Here is a 23,538-nt window from a genome sequence, read left to right as displayed (position 1 = left end):
TGGATTTTTTAAAAGAATATTTTTCAATAATCGTGGATTTTTTAAAAGAATATTTTTCAATAATCGTGGATTTTTTAAAAGAATATTTTTCAATAATCGTGGATTTTTTAAAAGAATATTTTTCAATAATCGTGGATTTTTTAAAAGAATATTTTTCAATAATCGTGGATTTTTTAAAAGAATATTTTTCAATAATCGTGGATTTTTTAAAAGAATATTTTTCAATAATCGTGGATTTTTTAAAAGAATATTTTTCAATAATCGTGGATTTTTTAAAAGAATATTTTTCAATAATCGTGGATTTTTTAAAAGAATATTTTTCAATAATCGTGGATTTTTTAAAAGAATATTTTTCAATAATCGTGGATTTTTTAAAAGAATATTTTTCAATAATCGTGGATTTTTTAAAAGAATATTTTTCAATAATCGTGGATTTTTTAAAAGAATATTTTTCAATAATCGTGGATTTTTTAAAAGAATATTTTTCAATAATCGTGGATTTTTTAAAAGAATATTTTTCAATAATCGTGGATTTTTTAAAAGAATATTTTTCAATAATCGTGGATTTTTTAAAAGAATATTTTTCAATAATCGTGGATTTTTTAAAAGAATATTTTTCAATAATCGTGGATTTTTTAAAAGAATATTTTTCAATAATCGTGGATTTTTTAAAAGAATATTTTTCAATAATCGTGGATTTTTTAAAAGAATATTTTTCAATAATCGTGGATTTTTTAAAAGAATATTTTTCAATAATCGTGGATTTTTTAAAAGAATATTTTTCAATAATCGTGGATTTTTTAAAAGAATATTTTTCAATAATCGTGGATTTTTTAAAAGAATATTTTTCAATAATCGTGGATTTTTTAAAAGAATATTTTTCAATAATCGTGGATTTTTTAAAAGAATATTTTTCAATAATCGTGGATTTTTTAAAAGAATATTTTTCAATAATCGTGGATTTTTTAAAAGAATATTTTTCAATAATCGTGGATTTTTTAAAAGAATATTTTTCAATAATCGTGGATTTTTTAAAAGAATATTTTTCAATAATCGTGGATTTTTTAAAAGAATATTTTTCAATAATCGTGGATTTTTTAAAAGAATATTTTTCAATAATCGTGGATTTTTTAAAAGAATATTTTTCAATAATCGTGGATTTTTTAAAAGAATATTTTTCAATAATCGTGGATTTTTTAAAAGAATATTTTTCAATAATCGTGGATTTTTTAAAAGAATATTTTTCAATAATCGTGGATTTTTTAAAAGAATATTTTTCAATAATCGTGGATTTTTTAAAAGAATATTTTTCAATAATCGTGGATTTTTTAAAAGAATATTTTTCAATAATCGTGGATTTTTTAAAAGAATATTTTTCAATAATCGTGGATTTTTTAAAAGAATATTTTTCAATAATCGTGGATTTTTTAAAAGAATATTTTTCAATAATCGTGGATTTTTTAAAAGAATATTTTTCAATAATCGTGGATTTTTTAAAAGAATATTTTTCAATAATCGTGGATTTTTTAAAAGAATATTTTTCAATAATCGTGGATTTTTTAAAAGAATATTTTTCAATAATCGTGGATTTTTTAAAAGAATATTTTTCAATAATCGTGGATTTTTTAAAAGAATATTTTTCAATAATCGTGGATTTTTTAAAAGAATATTTTTCAATAATCGTGGATTTTTTAAAAGAATATTTTTCAATAATCGTGGATTTTTTAAAAGAATATTTTTCAATAATCGTGGATTTTTTAAAAGAATATTTTTCAATAATCGTGGATTTTTTAAAAGAATATTTTTCAATAATCGTGGATTTTTTAAAAGAATATTTTTCAATAATCGTGGATTTTTTAAAAGAATATTTTTCAATAATCGTGGATTTTTTAAAAGAATATTTTTCAATAATCGTGGATTTTTTAAAAGAATATTTTTCAATAATCGTGGATTTTTTAAAAGAATATTTTTCAATAATCGTGGATTTTTTAAAAGAATATTTTTCAATAATCGTGGATTTTTTAAAAGAATATTTTTCAATAATCGTGGATTTTTTAAAAGAATATTTTTCAATAATCGTGGATTTTTTAAAAGAATATTTTTCAATAATCGTGGATTTTTTAAAAGAATATTTTTCAATAATCGTGGATTTTTTAAAAGAATATTTTTCAATAATCGTGGATTTTTTAAAAGAATATTTTTCAATAATCGTGGATTTTTTAAAAGAATATTTTTCAATAATCGTGGATTTTTTAAAAGAATATTTTTCAATAATCGTGGATTTTTTAAAAGAATATTTTTCAATAATCGTGGATTTTTTAAAAGAATATTTTTCAATAATCGTGGATTTTTTAAAAGAATATTTTTCAATAATCGTGGATTTTTTAAAAGAATATTTTTCAATAATCGTGGATTTTTTAAAAGAATATTTTTCAATAATCGTGGATTTTTTAAAAGAATATTTTTCAATAATCGTGGATTTTTTAAAAGAATATTTTTCAATAATCGTGGATTTTTTAAAAGAATATTTTTCAATAATCGTGGATTTTTTAAAAGAATATTTTTCAATAATCGTGGATTTTTTAAAAGAATATTTTTCAATAATCGTGGATTTTTTAAAAGAATATTTTTCAATAATCGTGGATTTTTTAAAAGAATATTTTTCAATAATCGTGGATTTTTTAAAAGAATATTTTTCAATAATCGTGGATTTTTTAAAAGAATATTTTTCAATAATCGTGGATTTTTTAAAAGAATATTTTTCAATAATCGTGGATTTTTTAAAAGAATATTTTTCAATAATCGTGGATTTTTTAAAAGAATATTTTTCAATAATCGTGGATTTTTTAAAAGAATATTTTTCAATAATCGTGGATTTTTTAAAAGAATATTTTTCAATAATCGTGGATTTTTTAAAAGAATATTTTTCAATAATCGTGGATTTTTTAAAAGAATATTTTTCAATAATCGTGGATTTTTTAAAAGAATATTTTTCAATAATCGTGGATTTTTTAAAAGAATATTTTTCAATAATCGTGGATTTTTTAAAAGAATATTTTTCAATAATCGTGGATTTTTTAAAAGAATATTTTTCAATAATCGTGGATTTTTTAAAAGAATATTTTTCAATAATCGTGGATTTTTTAAAAGAATATTTTTCAATAATCGTGGATTTTTTAAAAGAATATTTTTCAATAATCGTGGATTTTTTAAAAGAATATTTTTCAATAATCGTGGATTTTTTAAAAGAATATTTTTCAATAATCGTGGATTTTTTAAAAGAATATTTTTCAATAATCGTGGATTTTTTAAAAGAATATTTTTCAATAATCGTGGATTTTTTAAAAGAATATTTTTCAATAATCGTGGATTTTTTAAAAGAATATTTTTCAATAATCGTGGATTTTTTAAAAGAATATTTTTCAATAATCGTGGATTTTTTAAAAGAATATTTTTCAATAATCGTGGATTTTTTAAAAGAATATTTTTCAATAATCGTGGATTTTTTAAAAGAATATTTTTCAATAATCGTGGATTTTTTAAAAGAATATTTTTCAATAATCGTGGATTTTTTAAAAGAATATTTTTCAATAATCGTGGATTTTTTAAAAGAATATTTTTCAATAATCGTGGATTTTTTAAAAGAATATTTTTCAATAATCGTGGATTTTTTAAAAGAATATTTTTCAATAATCGTGGATTTTTTAAAAGAATATTTTTCAATAATCGTGGATTTTTTAAAAGAATATTTTTCAATAATCGTGGATTTTTTAAAAGAATATTTTTCAATAATCGTGGATTTTTTAAAAGAATATTTTTCAATAATCGTGGATTTTTTAAAAGAATATTTTTCAATAATCGTGGATTTTTTAAAAGAATATTTTTCAATAATCGTGGATTTTTTAAAAGAATATTTTTCAATAATCGTGGATTTTTTAAAAGAATATTTTTCAATAATCGTGGATTTTTTAAAAGAATATTTTTCAATAATCGTGGATTTTTTAAAAGAATATTTTTCAATAATCGTGGATTTTTTAAAAGAATATTTTTCAATAATCGTGGATTTTTTAAAAGAATATTTTTCAATAATCGTGGATTTTTTAAAAGAATATTTTTCAATAATCGTGGATTTTTTAAAAGAATATTTTTCAATAATCGTGGATTTTTTAAAAGAATATTTTTCAATAATCGTGGATTTTTTAAAAGAATATTTTTCAATAATCGTGGATTTTTTAAAAGAATATTTTTCAATAATCGTGGATTTTTTAAAAGAATATTTTTCAATAATCGTGGATTTTTTAAAAGAATATTTTTCAATAATCGTGGATTTTTTAAAAGAATATTTTTCAATAATCGTGGATTTTTTAAAAGAATATTTTTCAATAATCGTGGATTTTTTAAAAGAATATTTTTCAATAATCGTGGATTTTTTAAAAGAATATTTTTCAATAATCGTGGATTTTTTAAAAGAATATTTTTCAATAATCGTGGATTTTTTAAAAGAATATTTTTCAATAATCGTGGATTTTTTAAAAGAATATTTTTCAATAATCGTGGATTTTTTAAAAGAATATTTTTCAATAATCGTGGATTTTTTAAAAGAATATTTTTCAATAATCGTGGATTTTTTAAAAGAATATTTTTCAATAATCGTGGATTTTTTAAAAGAATATTTTTCAATAATCGTGGATTTTTTAAAAGAATATTTTTCAATAATCGTGGATTTTTTAAAAGAATATTTTTCAATAATCGTGGATTTTTTAAAAGAATATTTTTCAATAATCGTGGATTTTTTAAAAGAATATTTTTCAATAATCGTGGATTTTTTAAAAGAATATTTTTCAATAATCGTGGATTTTTTAAAAGAATATTTTTCAATAATCGTGGATTTTTTAAAAGAATATTTTTCAATAATCGTGGATTTTTTAAAAGAATATTTTTCAATAATCGTGGATTTTTTAAAAGAATATTTTTCAATAATCGTGGATTTTTTAAAAGAATATTTTTCAATAATCGTGGATTTTTTAAAAGAATATTTTTCAATAATCGTGGATTTTTTAAAAGAATATTTTTCAATAATCGTGGATTTTTTAAAAGAATATTTTTCAATAATCGTGGATTTTTTAAAAGAATATTTTTCAATAATCGTGGATTTTTTAAAAGAATATTTTTCAATAATCGTGGATTTTTTAAAAGAATATTTTTCAATAATCGTGGATTTTTTAAAAGAATATTTTTCAATAATCGTGGATTTTTTAAAAGAATATTTTTCAATAATCGTGGATTTTTTAAAAGAATATTTTTCAATAATCGTGGATTTTTTAAAAGAATATTTTTCAATAATCGTGGATTTTTTAAAAGAATATTTTTCAATAATCGTGGATTTTTTAAAAGAATATTTTTCAATAATCGTGGATTTTTTAAAAGAATATTTTTCAATAATCGTGGATTTTTTAAAAGAATATTTTTCAATAATCGTGGATTTTTTAAAAGAATATTTTTCAATAATCGTGGATTTTTTAAAAGAATATTTTTCAATAATCGTGGATTTTTTAAAAGAATATTTTTCAATAATCGTGGATTTTTTAAAAGAATATTTTTCAATAATCGTGGATTTTTTAAAAGAATATTTTTCAATAATCGTGGATTTTTTAAAAGAATATTTTTCAATAATCGTGGATTTTTTAAAAGAATATTTTTCAATAATCGTGGATTTTTTAAAAGAATATTTTTCAATAATCGTGGATTTTTTAAAAGAATATTTTTCAATAATCGTGGATTTTTTAAAAGAATATTTTTCAATAATCGTGGATTTTTTAAAAGAATATTTTTCAATAATCGTGGATTTTTTAAAAGAATATTTTTCAATAATCGTGGATTTTTTAAAAGAATATTTTTCAATAATCGTGGATTTTTTAAAAGAATATTTTTCAATAATCGTGGATTTTTTAAAAGAATATTTTTCAATAATCGTGGATTTTTTAAAAGAATATTTTTCAATAATCGTGGATTTTTTAAAAGAATATTTTTCAATAATCGTGGATTTTTTAAAAGAATATTTTTCAATAATCGTGGATTTTTTAAAAGAATATTTTTCAATAATCGTGGATTTTTTAAAAGAATATTTTTCAATAATCGTGGATTTTTTAAAAGAATATTTTTCAATAATCGTGGATTTTTTAAAAGAATATTTTTCAATAATCGTGGATTTTTTAAAAGAATATTTTTCAATAATCGTGGATTTTTTAAAAGAATATTTTTCAATAATCGTGGATTTTTTAAAAGAATATTTTTCAATAATCGTGGATTTTTTAAAAGAATATTTTTCAATAATCGTGGATTTTTTAAAAGAATATTTTTCAATAATCGTGGATTTTTTAAAAGAATATTTTTCAATAATCGTGGATTTTTTAAAAGAATATTTTTCAATAATCGTGGATTTTTTAAAAGAATATTTTTCAATAATCGTGGATTTTTTAAAAGAATATTTTTCAATAATCGTGGATTTTTTAAAAGAATATTTTTCAATAATCGTGGATTTTTTAAAAGAATATTTTTCAATAATCGTGGATTTTTTAAAAGAATATTTTTCAATAATCGTGGATTTTTTAAAAGAATATTTTTCAATAATCGTGGATTTTTTAAAAGAATATTTTTCAATAATCGTGGATTTTTTAAAAGAATATTTTTCAATAATCGTGGATTTTTTAAAAGAATATTTTTCAATAATCGTGGATTTTTTAAAAGAATATTTTTCAATAATCGTGGATTTTTTAAAAGAATATTTTTCAATAATCGTGGATTTTTTAAAAGAATATTTTTCAATAATCGTGGATTTTTTAAAAGAATATTTTTCAATAATCGTGGATTTTTTAAAAGAATATTTTTCAATAATCGTGGATTTTTTAAAAGAATATTTTTCAATAATCGTGGATTTTTTAAAAGAATATTTTTCAATAATCGTGGATTTTTTAAAAGAATATTTTTCAATAATCGTGGATTTTTTAAAAGAATATTTTTCAATAATCGTGGATTTTTTAAAAGAATATTTTTCAATAATCGTGGATTTTTTAAAAGAATATTTTTCAATAATCGTGGATTTTTTAAAAGAATATTTTTCAATAATCGTGGATTTTTTAAAAGAATATTTTTCAATAATCGTGGATTTTTTAAAAGAATATTTTTCAATAATCGTGGATTTTTTAAAAGAATATTTTTCAATAATCGTGGATTTTTTAAAAGAATATTTTTCAATAATCGTGGATTTTTTAAAAGAATATTTTTCAATAATCGTGGATTTTTTAAAAGAATATTTTTCAATAATCGTGGATTTTTTAAAAGAATATTTTTCAATAATCGTGGATTTTTTAAAAGAATATTTTTCAATAATCGTGGATTTTTTAAAAGAATATTTTTCAATAATCGTGGATTTTTTAAAAGAATATTTTTCAATAATCGTGGATTTTTTAAAAGAATATTTTTCAATAATCGTGGATTTTTTAAAAGAATATTTTTCAATAATCGTGGATTTTTTAAAAGAATATTTTTCAATAATCGTGGATTTTTTAAAAGAATATTTTTCAATAATCGTGGATTTTTTAAAAGAATATTTTTCAATAATCGTGGATTTTTTAAAAGAATATTTTTCAATAATCGTGGATTTTTTAAAAGAATATTTTTCAATAATCGTGGATTTTTTAAAAGAATATTTTTCAATAATCGTGGATTTTTTAAAAGAATTTTTTTTAATAATCGTGGATTTTTTAAAAGAATATTTTTCAATAATCGTGGATTTTTTAAAAGAATATTTTTTTAATAATCGTGGATTTTTTAAAAGAATATTTTTCAATAATCGTGGTATTTTTCAATAATCGTAAATTTTCTAAACAAAACAATAAAATATTTGGTTAGTTTTTATTTCTTTTTTCAATTTGTTTATTCTAAAGAGAAGAGAGAATTTTTTAGGGCGGCTGATATCTGTTCAGCGATTATTTCTTATCACCACCTTCTGTACAAAGCTCTTTGAAAGATCTCATGCACACTGTACCACAATTTAGTTTGGTTTGAAATTTAGGCACGGACAACTCGCAACATAAAATATTAAAAACTAAAAAAAAATCTAGTGAAAAATGTGGCAGAAATACAAATTCTTCCTCTGTGGCATGCAAATTTTTAGTTTGTTTAATAATAAAATAACAGAAGCTGGACAGCCAACTGAAAGCGTTTTGGATTCTAGTATCCAACAATTTGAACAAATAAAGCTGTATATGGACGAAACCGAAGATCCCTGTGGAAATTTCTATGAGTACGCCTGTGGCAAATGGTCAGCGCATCAAAATAATGACAACTATTCAAATATTGAGGAGATGGTGGATTACCAAACGAATTTAAAATTAATAAAACTCGTAACGACTATGGATGATGCCCTGCTAAAAATTGACGTTTTCAACCACACATTAAATTATTATCACTCATGTCTCAACGCCAAGGGCAGTGACCCCATGCTAGAGTACTTGAAAATTATTAAGCCGGGAAAGAATTTGGAATGGCCAATATTGTGGCAGTTGCGAGAAGGTGACAAAAGATGGCCTGCAGAACAATTTGATGTTTATGCATTTTTGGGACAGTTGTTGGACTTTGGATTTGAAAATATTCTAATAAGGGCACAAATTAATGAGACGAATAGTGATGCTACAATAAATTTATCGAAACCCAGCGACAATAACTTAGCGGTACCCATTATGATAGATATGATCGAAAAATTAAGAAAAGAAAAACTCTCTGCGGTGTCGGCGGCTGGTAATAGCCATTTGCTAAGACATCTACAAACTATGTTAAATAATATGAATAAAATATACGAAATAACTCCAAAGTACAGGATACGTATCAATTCCAAAGGGGATTATGAACTTAGGCGAAAAGGAAACTATACACAATTAAATAAATATATCAAAAATATTGGAATTCTTAATGCTAAGAAAAATGTAAAAATATACATTTCAAATATGCCATATTTTGATTATTTATTCGGCCAATATTGGACAGATGGAACGAAGGAGGATCTTTGCAACTTTATAATGTTCAATTTGTTGCAATATCTGATAAAGGAAAAGGCCACCAGTGACCACAGTGAATTGGAGTGTATTAAAGAGCTACGACATAAATTGGATTTACCTTTGACATTTCTATACTATTTACATGTCTACAAGGCAAATGAAGGGAAAGCCAATCCCGACATAACAACAATATTTCGGCAGTTAGTTGATAGTCTGGAACAACTCGTAACACAAGTAGATAATAAATCTGGAATTCCTTTTAATGCAGAATTCAAAGCATATTATAAAAACATATCCATAAATGTTGGAAATCAACCTAGAAATGTCCACAATTCCCACATCAAGCGAATATTTGCCCATATACCTCAACTGCAACCGAATAATTTCTACATTAACCACCTAAATTTACTTCGACACCGAATGATCGCATCACAAAACGATGGGATTATCGGTCGCATATCATGTATTCACCTCATTATGGTATTGGTTATTCGTCAACACCATTTCATGATGAACGCCGCAATATATTAATTTTACCTTTCGGTCTCCTACAGCCACCAATCTATCAGCCAGACTTAAACCCGATCTTTAAATGGTCATCATTGGGATTTTTATTGGCAAAGAATATTGTCCCTACCTTTGGTGCCGGATTATACTATTATTTTCCAGCAAATTCCATGAGATATGGTTTCTATTATCAGTGTCTGCGAAAATTTAAAAATAAAAGCGAAGCTGTAGATGCTGCGCTAAATATTGGGGCTGCAGCAGTGGCCTATCATGCCTATGTTCAAAATCACCCAAATCAGTTGCAACCTGAATTTACCGATATACCATGGCAAAAATTATTCTTTCTTAATTTGGCACAAACATTTTGTGTGAGTGAAAGTCCTGTGAGAAAAATAAATAGTTTCTATGTGCAAACAATAGCTGAGCGATTTCCCAGTTTCCGTGAGGCATTTCAGTGTCAGCGCAAATACATAAGACCCGCGGATATGTGCAGCTTTTACAAATTTAATAATCTTTTGTAACTTTTCAAAATGATAAAAAAAATAAATTATTTAATTCAATTTTCAAATACATACACACGCATTGTCCATATATTGGAAAAATATTTTTCAAAAAACCACGATTAATAAAAAATAGTTTTGAAAAATCCATGGTTAAAACAAATTGTTTTTAAAAAATCCACGATTGAAACAAAAATGTTTTCTTAAAAATCAACGATTAATAAAAATTATTTTTTTAAATCCACGATTAATAAAAAATATTTTTTTTAGATCCACAATTAACAAAATATATTTATAAAAATCCACTATTAATAAAAAATATTTTTAAAAATCCACGATTAATAAAAGGTATTTTTTAAAAATACACGATTAAAAAACATATTTTTTAAAAATCCACAATAAATATCAAACTATCTTTAAAAATTACAATTTTTTTAAAAGTCTACTACTTGTAAAAAAATGTTCTTAAAAAATCCACAAGAAATAACAAACTATCTTTAATAATTAAATTTGTTTTAAAATCCACTACTTGTAAAAAATCTTTTCAAAAATCCACAATTAGTAAAAAAATATTAAAAAAAAAGATAATTAATAAATAATATTTTTTTTTTAAAAATCCACGATTAAAAGTTTTCTTTTTTAATCCACTATAAATAAAAAATATTTTAAAAAAAAACAGTACCCTTTAAAAAACTCAATTAAAAAAAAAATCTTTTTTTAAATCCACGATTAGTATAAAATATTTTTTAAAAACCCCAATTAATAAAAAATATTTTTTTAAATTTACAATTAATATCAATTATTGTTTTTAAATCCCTGATGAAAATGTTTTTAAAAATACACGATTAATAAAAAAATATTTTGTAAAAACCCACGATTATTAAAAATATATTTTTTAAAAATTAAAAATTTAACATTTCTTAAAAATCCACGATCAAATTTTTTTCAATATAATTGTCGTTATCTTTTTATAATAGTTGATATTTTTGTAGAATATCCCTGAAGATGACTGTCGATGACAGTCGAAATATCGGATAAATAAAAAAGAAACAAACACGAACAAAAAATATTCCTTATAAATTCACGATTAATACAAATATTCTTTAAAATCCACGATTAATAAAAAAATGTTTTTTACAAATATATTTTTACAAATCCACGATTAATAAAAAAATATTTTTTTACAAATCCACGATTAATAAAAAAATATTTTTTTACAAATCCACGATTAATAAAAAATATTTTTTACAAATCCACGATTAATAAAAAATATTTTTTACAAATCCAACGTTTAAAAAATATTCTTTAAAAATGTACGATTATTAAGAAACATTTTTTAAGAATCTACGATTTATTAAAAAATATTTTTTAAGAATCCACTATAAATAAAACATTTTTTTTAATTCCACGACTAATAAAAAATATTTTTTTAAAAATTCATGATTAATAAAAAACACATTTTTTAAAAAAACACGATTTTTAAAAAACAACGATTGATAAATAAATATTTTTTAAAAAAAATCAAAGATTAATAAAAAAATATTTTGTTTTTAAATCAAAGATTAATAAAAATAATATTTCTTTAAAAATCCACGATTAATAAAAAAATATTTGTTTAAAAATCCACGATTACTGAACAATATTTATTTTAAAACCAATGATTAAAAAATATTTTTTTAAAAAATCTACGAACTATTAAAAATATATTTTTTTAAATTCACGATTATTAAAAAAATATTTTTTTAAATCAAAAATTAATATTTTTTTTAAATTCACGACTAATAAAAAAATATTTTTTTTTAAATCAAAGATTAATAAAAAAATATTTTTTAAATCAAAGATTAATAAAAAAAATATTTTTTAAATCAAAGATAAATAAAAAAAATTTATTTAAAAATCCAAGATTAATAAGAAATATTTGTTTAAAAATCCACGATGTATAAAAAATATTTTTTTTAAATCCACGATTATTTTTTTTAAATCAGTCTCTGACTGACTGCATTCTAAATCGGTCGTGTGTAATGGATCCTCCTGCAAACACTTTGTGCGCGAAATGTTTTAATGCGCTAAAATCTAAGTTTATTGCCTGCCATTTATGCAGAGCAAGATACCATCTAATTTGTGCATAAATTGAAGATAAATTCGGTGAACTGTTTTTACAAAATCCTAACATTGTATACAATTGCAATGATTGCCTAAAAGTTACGTCAAACCTAATCTCTCATGTCTCTTCATTGTCTAGTGAAGTGAGAGAGTTACGTGAGCTAATAAAAAACTCAATATCTGCTCAATTATCTGAACTAAAAGAAAAGATTATGGAGAACGGCAAACAAGAGAGTCAAGCAAAACATGAAGAAATAGACAAACAACAAAGTAACCATCAACCTGTTGTTGTATCGCATTCCACATCTAAAACGCAACAAAAGGCTAATGATAAAAACAAGAAAATAATATTCCCCCCTTTATCTTGTTCGTCGCTATCGTCACAACACACAGATGCTAATACTGTAAGTCATGCTGATACTGATAATGCTAGCAACGACATGTTTGATGCAACTGTCCAACCTGCAGTTAATACCCATGACTGGGTTGATGTTCAGAGGCGTAGGCATAGAAGACGTAGAATTGTTTTTGGTGCTAACTCAGAACCTAATGAGTTAGATGTTATTAAATCAAAAAAAATGGATACATTTGGCATCCTTTAAGCCGAGTGTTTCTGCTGATCAAGTTATTGATTATGTGGCAAAGAAATCTAGTATTGCGAAAGAACATATGCAATGTTTTAAATTATTAAAAAAAGATGCTGATACTTCGAATTTGAAGAAGGTTAACTTTAAATTTTGCATTTCTTCCTGTTTTTATAACGACATTTTGGATCCAAAGATTTGGCCTATGGACATTAAGGTCCGTCCCTTTATAAATTTTCGGAGGAACCTAACCCAAAATCAACAAAACTAGCTGACGTCAATAGCGGATTATCAATTTATTACCAAAATGTTTCTGGCATGCGTACAAAATCTAAGCAAATTTTTGAATTTTCGTCCCAATGTGACTTTGATGTTATTGCTCTTGTGGAAACGTGGCTAAATGAGGACTTTTTTAGTTCTGAATTCTTTGATGCAAACTTGTTTGATGTCTACAGAAAAGACCGTAATGGCGATATCACTGGTTGTTCGAGAGGAGGTGGAGTGCTTTTAGCAGTAAAGAAGGAGTTAAAATCGGAGCTTTTTGATATAGATAATGGCTTACTTGATCAGCTAATTATATGCGTTCGTGGTGACAATGTCAAAATATACTTATGCATTTCATATGTACCACCTGGCAGTCCTGGGAGTTTATACGATAAACACGTTTCTAATATATTAACGCTGGATGGAGTGGTCAATAACAATTCGTTTTTGTGTGTATTGGGCGATTTCAATCTACCAAACATCTCATGGGCCCGTCATGATTGTAGTGAGTTTTTAGATCCTATAAATGTTACTAGAGATTATGAAATTTCTTTTATTGATACTCTTCTTGCCATGGGCTTAGTTCAAATTAACCATGTCTCCAATAACCTTCAACGTTTTCTTGACCTTGTATTTGTATCTGATGAATGTAAATTTTATCTTAGTGAATCTTTATCACCTCTATCGCCGTCGAATATTCATCACAACCCATTGGTAATTGAAATAGATTCATTTCTTTATATGCAAAGTTCTTTAAATAATGATACTGCAAATTTTAATTTTTATAAATGTAATTTTGAATTGCTTAATTCTATATTGGCCTCTGTTAACTGGATTGCATTGTTTGAAGATAGTTCGACTCAGCACTTATTCATAAGAGAAATGTCTAATATTATAAATGAACATGTTCCGCGAATGACAAACACATCTTATAAACAGCCTTGGTACAACAAAAATCTGAAGAAAATTAAAAATCTTCGTAATAAATTTCAAAGAAGATTCATCAAATCAAACTCCCCTTATGATAGGGAAAAATTTATTCACTATCAACGTGAATTTAATTTCCTCAACAAATATCTATATAAACATTATATACTCAATAAGGAATCAGAAATAAAATCTAATCCCAAAGCATTTTGGTCATTCATAAATTCTAAAAAGAAACAATCTGATATTCCTACCACAGTCTCTCTGAATGGTAGGACCTCTATTTCAGGTAATGATACTGTTAACTTTTTTGCCGAATATTTTAAATCTAATTTTGAAGTTCCCACATCTTTTAATGGTGAATTTTGTTTATCGCAAACCAATTTGAATATTGGATCTATGTGCATTTCAAAAGATGAGGTTTTTGAAGCAATACATGGATTGAAGAACGACACTAAAATTGATGCCGATGGTCTTTGTTATTTCCTCCTTAAAAAATGCAATAATAGTCTGTGCATTGCAATCACGCATATTTTCAATTTGTCCCTCAAAGAAGGTGTTTTTTTAAACTGCTGGAAAACAGCATCAATCACCCCAGTTTTTAAAAGCGGCAATAAACATGATGTTTCTTGTTACCGGCCTATATCTAAGTTATCCTGCGTGTCAAAGTTATTTGAGCGTATTGTATACAAAAGGCTGTTTTTCTTAACAAAATCAATTATTTCTCCGCAACAGCACGGATTTTTCACTGGCAGATCCACAGTTACAAATCTTGCAACATTTAGTGAATATTGCATCTCAGCCTTGGAACATAAAAGCCAAGTTGAGACAATATATACGGACTTCTCCAAAGCTTTTGATAAAGTGTCCCATTCGATATTAATATACAAATTACAATGTTTAGGCTTCCACTCATCTTTTTTACAATGGATTGATTCCTACTTATCAAATAGAATCTGTAGAGTAAGGATTGCTGATTTCATTTCTACACCATATGTTCAAACATCTGGTGTTCCACAGGGGAGCGTATTAGGTCCCTTGTTCTTCAATTTGTTCATTAATGATATTTCTTCTTGTTTCTTTAGATCCAAATTCCTGCTTTACGCAGACGATCTTAAGATTTTTTCGAAAGTAGATTCATTATTGGATGCAGTTTATCTGCAGGCTGATCTTGATAATCTATACAATTGGTGCATTTCGAATAGAATACCTTTAAATATCTCTAAATGTTTTCACATATCATATAACAAATCCCATCATCCTATTTCATACCGCTTTAAACTTGGTGAACATACATTGACGACAGTTGAAACTATTCGTGATCTTGGGGTTGTTTTCGATTCAGCCATGTCGTTTGTGCCTCATATCGATTACATGCTTCCGAAAGCTTATAAAATGTTAGCATTTATTAAGAGAAATTGTAATGACTTTACTGATCCTTGCACTCTAAAAGTTATTTACACAGCTTTTGTGAGATCTAGAGTTGAATATGCTTCAATTATTTGGGATCCACATGGTATATCCCATACCTCCCGCGTAGAAAGAATTCAACGATTATTTGTTAAACATGCTTTAAAATCTTTTCCTTCCATTTGCCATTCCACATACATTTCTAAGTGTTTGTTTTTGGGATTACAAACTCTTGAGCATCGTAGAAAAATTAATTCGGCTCTCTTTGTTTTTGATTTGATTAATGATTCAATTGATTCTCCAGAATTAATATCGCATATACCGCTTTATGTACCACCTAGGCAAATGAGATATACCGATGTGTTTAACGTTTGCCTACACCGCGTTAACTATGCTAATCATAGCCCATTAACACGGGCTTTTTGTTTTATCAATTCCATTAACATGAAATACCAAAAGAAATTCAACCAGTGTATAGAATTCAGCATTTCAAACGATAATTTTAAATTATATTTTTTAACTAAATTTGATTAAAAAATATGTTTTTCTTTTTTTTTTTTTTTTGTAAATATTTATATTTTTTAAATCATAGTCTGTAAGGAAATTATGTTCCATAGACCGAAATAAATAAATAAATAAAAAAATATTTATTAAAAAATCCACGATTGATCAAAAATATTTATTTTAAAATCCACGATTAATAAAAAATGTTTGTTTATAAATTCATGATTAATGAAAAATATTTGTTTATAAATTCACGATTAATGAAAAATATTTGTTTAAAGATTCATGATTAAGGAAAAATATTTGTCTAAAAATCCACTATTTATTAAAAAAATATTCTTTAAAAAATCTACGATTTATTGAAAAAATATTCATTAAAAATCCACGATTTATTGAAAAAAATATTCTTTAAAAAATCCACGATTTATGGAAAATTATTCTTCAGAAAATCCACATTTATGGAAAAAATATTCTTTAAAAATCCATTTTTAGGGAAAAAATATTCCTTAAAAAATCCAGTTTTATTGAAAATATAAAATATTCTTTATAAAATCCAGGTTAATTGAAAAAAAAAATAATCTTTAAAAAATCCAGGTTTATTGAAAAAAAAATATTCTTTAAAAAATCCAGGTTAATTGAAAAAAAAAATCTTTAAAAAATCCACGATTATTCTTTAAAAATGCACGTTCATGGAAAAATATTCTGTAAACAATCCACGATCATGGAAAAAATATTCTTTAACAAATACAGGTTAATTGAAAAAAAAAATATTCTTTAAAAAATCCACGATCATGGAAAAAATATTCATTAAAAAATCCAGGTTTATGAAAAAAATATGTTTTAAAAAATCCAGGTTCGTGGAAAAAGTATGTTTTAAAAAATCCACGTTTATGAAAAAAATATGTTTTAAAAAATCCAAGTTCATGTAAAAATATTCTTTAAAAAATACACGTCTATAAAAGTATTCTTAAAAAATCCACGTTTATGTAAGGAAACAGTCTTTAAAATCCACGTTCATGTAAAAAATATTCTTTAAAATATCCACGTTTATGCAAAAAAATTCTTTGAAAAAATAAGTTTATAGAAAAACATATTCTTTAAAAAATCTACATTTATTGGAAAAGTACATCTAAGATTTGTTTACAATATTGCAAATAAAACATAAATTGATTTTAATTCTTTTTAATTTTTTAAATTATTTTTATTTTTATTAATTATTTACTTAAATACAAACTATGTACAATAACTTTTTAAAATTAGCCGATAGCCTTAGACGCTAGTGCTATTTTTTATATAATTTTATTGTAATTTTTTATTATAATAAATATTTGAAATAAATAAATAACTTTTTAAAAAACTCTACACTTTTTGATTGGATTCATTTTAGAACCCGTTCTGCATTTAAAAGTCTCTGCAAAAACCGGATAATTTGCAACAATTTGATGTAAACGTTCCGCATCAGAATCATGATCGCGAAATTTAACATCTTTACGTCCACAGAAAAATTGTGAAATATTTAGAAAGAATAACTTTTTCCAAGGTATTTGGCTATGTGGTGCAGCTGTCTGCCAGTTGGCTTCCTTACTGTAGACATTGTAAACCACTCGAGCACCCATTAAATCAGCCAAACGTTCATCTATGGAATCTGTGGGTAATTGTTGTTGCAAACATTCTAAAGCTTGGGTGAAATTTTCGTGGTCTTGTATGCCCAAATCGGAGTCAAGTTGATAGCCATCTGGACCAAACAGCATACCTGAGGTATCAATGGCATGGGTAAATTCATGAGCCAATATAAAACCAAGTAAAGACCATTTACTAAGCTGATCCATTTCGAGGTTATAGATGGGATCTTGTAGAAATCCTTGGAAAAGTATTATCATATTTTGTCGTGCATAGTAGATGGGAGTGGAGCTGCTTCCTAGTGCATTATCAGTGGATATGTAGTGGCTAAAGTTTTGTTCATAGAGCAGGGATTTCCAAAAACGATGTTTGAGTAAATCCAAATGATTCTGATAGTAATTTGAAGGATGCAGATTGGGAATATTGGCAAAGAAATTTTCAATTTCTTGCGGATTGAGAGGCGGTTCCTGTTGTTTCAAATTTTCTGGATATTGAGGATAGATAATGCGCTTGGGTAAGTTGCCCAAATTGAGGCGTAAGCTGTTTATTTTGGTTTTTAATAATTCCAATTGTTGGGAATTGAGTTTTAGATGATTCTCCTCCAAGATCGCCATATAGTGCTTGTATATTTTATGAACCATAAAAACCATATCCTCATAATACTGCTGGGTCTCATTAACGATAATGTGTTGATGATAAATATAATTGACGGCCAAATCCATTTTATTTCTCAAATCCTTGATACACTCCATTTTTGTAAAATCGTGGGTCTTATCCTTGAAAAGATAAATCAGAAATTTCACCATTAAATAATTGCAAATATTTTGCGAAACCCTAGAGGGCCACTCTTTTTCCATTAGATACTGAAAGTAATCCACATTATAAATAACCACAAAGTCATCTGATCGTAGGTGGTTGCTGGGTAGGATATTTTCCAAAAATATGGCCAGTTTAGGAAAAATGTGTTGTAATTTTTCAAAACTTAGTTTTTTGGGTTGATCTTCTTCCGATTCCGTTTCTGAAAAATTGCGATAGACTTGATGCCAATGTTTGCGAGTTGCCTTGATTCTTTTTATATAGTCATAGGCCTTGAGTTTGGGTATACCCAAAGCATCTAGAAAATACAAATAAGCAGGCAATTCATCTTTTTCATTTTCATCCTCTTCCACCTGAGGTATTTCCAATAGAATTTGCAAAGAACCATTTTGGGTGCGAGCCATTTCTTGCTTTATCAGGACATTATTAAGACCATAGCTTTGTAATTTACCCAATAGGGCGAATAAATCAAATTCATCCATGGGCCACTGAAGTTGTATGTAATTCTCATCACCTCCTCGCAAGGCTTGAGCTTCCTGTAAAATGGGCCATTCTATACGATTGCCAGGTTTTATTCCATCAAAGTATTGAAAAAAGTTGTTTGATGTTTCATTTACACAGGATTCATAATAAGTAAAGGCCTTCTCGAAAAAATTTAATTTTTTCATGTGTTGATCCTGGTTTTCTGGCCTCCTGCTGGATTCCATGTGATTTATCAATTGTATATTCATTCGGTTATCCACCAGACCGGTACTCTCTCCATAATCCCCATTTGGATGATGTTCAGCCCAATTGTTACAGCTATAGGCATAGAAATCTTCACATGGATCCACCATCGGATCCATTGACATTTTAATTTCATTCAGTAAATTGGGTTTAGAATCTGCATTTATTCCTCTCCAAATCCCACCAGTAATTAATATGGAAATTACTCCAACGTATCGTAACATTTTCCACGCCGAATATCTATTTTCCCGCTTTCCAATAAGACTTAATGCCAGCGTTTCATTGGCTCAACTGTTAACAATTCACAATTCATTCTTTAATTTAATTTATAATTATTTAAATGTAAAACATGATTTCAAAATGACAATCTGTGGTGGTTATCACTAGAGATAAGGCTACTGCTCATTTAATGATGTGGTTGTCGTTCTTTATGGAATTCATGTTTAATGAGAAGAGATTATCTCATCCCATTTCAAACATAAACAATTCTTCTCATTCCACATATTCTCTTTGTTTTCATTTTCCAAGTCTTGCCTTAACCACACCGCTCATTTGGGGGTATTCTTAAGTACATGACCGGTTTCAGTGTTTACTTTATTGCTAAGTTTGAAATGCCGCTATGCTTTCTTTATTTGTTTTGACTGGGTTGTTACGTCGGTATTGCGTAACTTCCGCGAAGTGTGATCGCAGGTAATTAATCAAATTAATGTGAAGCGGCCATTACTTATATGCTTTTCGAATTTTATTTGGGTTATATAAGAGGTAATAATAATTTTGAGTAAACAAATATTAGGGTAAACGGACGAAAAGGTAATGTGAAAATGTGAAATTTTTATTCAAAATTATTTTTTTTCAAAAATATTGAAAATTTTTTTCAAAAATATTGAAAATTTTTTTCAAAAACATTAAAAATTGTTTGCAAATATATTGAAAAATTTTTTTCAAAAATATTGAAACATTTTTTCAAAAACATTGAAAATTTTTTTCAAAAATATTAATTTTTGTTTTTCAAAAATATTGTCAATTTTCTTCAAATATGTTGAAAATTATTTTTATTTAAAATCAACATTTATTGAAAAATATTTTTATATAAAATCAACATTTATTGAAAAATATTTTTATATAAAATCAACATTTATTGAAAAATATTTTTATATAAAATCCACATTTATTGAAAACTATTTTTAAATAAAATCACTATTTATTGAAAAATATTTTTAAATAAAATCACCATTTATTGAAAAATATTTTTATATAAAATCCACGATTAATAAAAAATATTATTTAAAAATCCACGATTAATAAAAAATATTATTTAAAAATCCACGATTAATAAAAAATATTATTTAAAAATCCACGATTAATAAAAAATATTATTTAAAAATCCACGATTAATAAAAAATATTATTTAAAAATGCACGATTAATAAAAAATATTATTTAAAAATCCACGATTAATAAAAAATATTATTTAAAAATGCACGATTAATAAAAAATATTATTTAAAAATCCACGATTAATAAAAAATATTATTTAAAAATGCACGATTAATAAAAAATATTATTTAAAAATCCACGATTAATAAAAAATATTATTTAAAAATGCACGATTAATAAAAAATATTATTTAAAAATCCACGATTAATAAAAAAATATTATTTAAATATCCACGATTAATAAAAAATATTACTTAAAAATCCACGATTAATAAAAAATATTATTTAAAAATCCGCGATTAATAAAAAAATATTTTTTAAAAATCCACGATTAATAAAAAAATATTATTTAAAAATCCACGATTAAAAAAAATATTATTTAAAATTCCACGATTAATAAAAAATATTATTAAAAAATCCACGATTAATAAAAAATATTATTAAAAAAATCCACGATTAATAAAAAAATATTATTTAAAAATTCACGATCAATAAAAAAATTTATTAAAAATCCACAATTAGTAAAAAATATTAACATTATTTATTAGGGTGAATGGACGATATGGTAATGTAAAAAAATATATTTGTTTCGAGGGAACCAATTTGGAATTGTTTTAAATTTTTTTAATGTTAAAATATTTTTGTTTTCAAAAAATTTTGAACTTTTGTTTTTTCAAAAATAATGATATGTTTTTTTAAATATTTTAATTTTTTTCAAACATAATTATTTTTTTTAAATATTTAAAATTTATTTTAAAATATTGATTTTTTCTTCATAAGTATTTATTGATAATTAGTTTTATATAAAATCCATGGTTATTTGAAAAATATTTTTTATATAAAATCCATGGTTATTTGAAAAATATTTTTAATATAAAATCCATGGTTATTTGAAAAATATTTTTAATCTAAAATCCATGGTTATTTGAAAAATATTTTTAATATAAAATCCATGGTTATTTGAAAAATATTTTTTATATAAAATCCACGTTTGTTGAAAAATAGTTGTATTATATAAAATTCACGTTTGTTGAAAAAACACATGTTTTTATATAACATCCACGTTTGCTGAAAAATATTTGTTTTATATAAAATCCACGTTTGTTGAAAAATATTTTTTATATAAAATCCACGTTTGTTGAAAAATATTTTTTATATAAAATCCACGTTTGTTGAAAAATATTTTTTATATAAAATCCACGTTTGTTGAAAAATATTTTTTATATAAAATCCACGTTTGTTGAAAAATATTTTTTATATAAAATCCACGTTTGTTGAAAAATATTTTTTATATAAAATCCACGTTTGTTGAAAAATATTTTTTTATAAAATCCACGTTTGTTGAAAAATATTTTTTATATAAAATCCACGTTTGTTGAAAAATACTTTTTATATGAAATCCATGTTTGTTGAAAAATACTTTTTATATAAAATCCACGTTTGTTGAAAAATATTTGTTTTATATAAAATCCACGTTTGTTGAAAAATATTTGTTTTATATAAAATCCACGTTTGTTGAAAAATATTTGTTTTATATAAAATCCACGTTTGTTGAAAAATATTTGTTTTATATAAAATCCACGTTTGTTGAAAAATATTTGTTTTATATAAAATCCACGTTTGTTGAAAAATATTTGTTTTATATAAAATCCACGTTTGTTGAAAAATATTTGTTTTATATAAAATCCACGTTTGTTGAAAAATATTTGTTTTATATAAAATCCACGTTTGTTGAAAAATATTTGTTTTATATAAAATCCACGTTTGTTGAAAAATATTTGTTTTATATAAAATCCACGTTTGTTGAAAAATATTTGTTTTATATAAAATCCACGTTTGTTGAAAAATATTTGTTTTATATAAAATCCACGTTTGTTGAAAAATATTTGTTTTATATAAAATCCACGTTTGTTGAAAAATATTTGTTTTATATAAAATCCACGTTTGTTGAAAAATATTTGTTTTATATAAAATCCACGTTTGTTGAAAAATATTTGTTTTATATAAAATCCACGTTTGTTGAAAAATATTTGTTTTATATAAAATCCACGTTTGTTGAAAGATATTTGTTTTATATAAAATCCACGTTTGTTGAAAAATATTTGTTTTGTATAAAATCCACGTTTGTTGAAAAATATTTGTTTTATATAAAATCCACGTTTGTTGAAAGATATTTGTTTTATATAAAATCCACGTTTGTTGAAAAATATTTGTTTTATATAAAATCCACGTTTGTTGAAAAATATTTGTTTTATATAAAATCCACGTTTGTTGAAAAATGTTTTTATATAAAATCCACGTTTGTTGAAAAATATTTGTTTTATATAAAATCCACGTTTGTTGAAAAATATTTGTTTTATATAAAATCCACGTTTGTTGAAAAATATTTGTTTTATATAAAATCCACGTTTGTTGAAAAATATTTGTTTTATATAAAATCCACGTTTGTTGAAAAATATTTGTTTTATATAAAATCCACGTTTGTTGAAAAATATTTGTTTTATATAAAATCCACGTTTGTTGAAAAATGTTTTTATATAAAATCCACGTTTGTTGAAAAATATTTGTTTTATATAAAATCCACGTTTGTTGAAAAATATTTGTTTTATATAAAATCCACGTTTGTTGAAAAATATTTTTTATATAAAATCCACGTTTGTTGAAAAATATTTTTTATATAAAATCCACGTTTGTTGAAAAATGTTTTTTATATAAAATCCAAGTTTGTTGAAAAATGTTTTTATATAAAATCCACGTTTGTTGAAAAATATTTGTTTTATATAAAATCCACGTTTGTTGAAAAATATTTGTTTTATATAAAATCCACGTTTGTTGAAAAATATTTGTTTTATATAAAATCCACGTTTGTTGAAAAATATTTGTTTTATATAAAATCCACGTTTGTTGAAAAATATTTGTTTTATATAAAATCCACGTTTGTTGAAAAATATTTGTTTTATATAAAATCCACGTTTGTTGAAAAATATTTGTTTTATATAAAATCCACGTTTGTTGAAAAATATTTGTTTTATATAAAATCCACGTTTGTTGAAAAATATTTGTTTTATATAAAATCCACGTTTGTTG

At 23.8% G+C, this 23,538-nt stretch overlaps 2 protein-coding genes across 2 annotated transcripts in view; both read right to left on the bottom strand.

The window, feature by feature from the left end:
• Nucleotides 1–23,538, bottom strand: part of DIP-epsilon (Dpr-interacting protein epsilon) — a 791,100-nt gene that overhangs the window by 28,589 nt on the left and 738,973 nt on the right. The gene's annotated exons all lie outside the window — the stretch shown is intronic.
• On the bottom strand, nt 17,169–19,299 carry LOC141392601 (membrane metallo-endopeptidase-like 1). Its single transcript, XM_073965532.1, has one exon. The coding sequence runs from the start codon at nt 19,239–19,241 to the stop codon at nt 17,205–17,207; it is 2,037 nt and encodes a 678-aa protein (XP_073821633.1). The 5' UTR covers nt 19,242–19,299; the 3' UTR covers nt 17,169–17,204.

Source organism: Musca autumnalis, unplaced genomic scaffold (genome assembly GCF_047663935.1).
Source record: "Musca autumnalis isolate F117 unplaced genomic scaffold, ASM4766393v1 scaffold_2, whole genome shotgun sequence".
Classification (NCBI taxonomy): Eukaryota; Metazoa; Arthropoda; class Insecta; order Diptera; family Muscidae; genus Musca; species Musca autumnalis.
The sequence above is the reverse complement of the archived record's forward strand: the minus strand, read 5'-3'. Positions and strand labels throughout refer to the sequence as shown.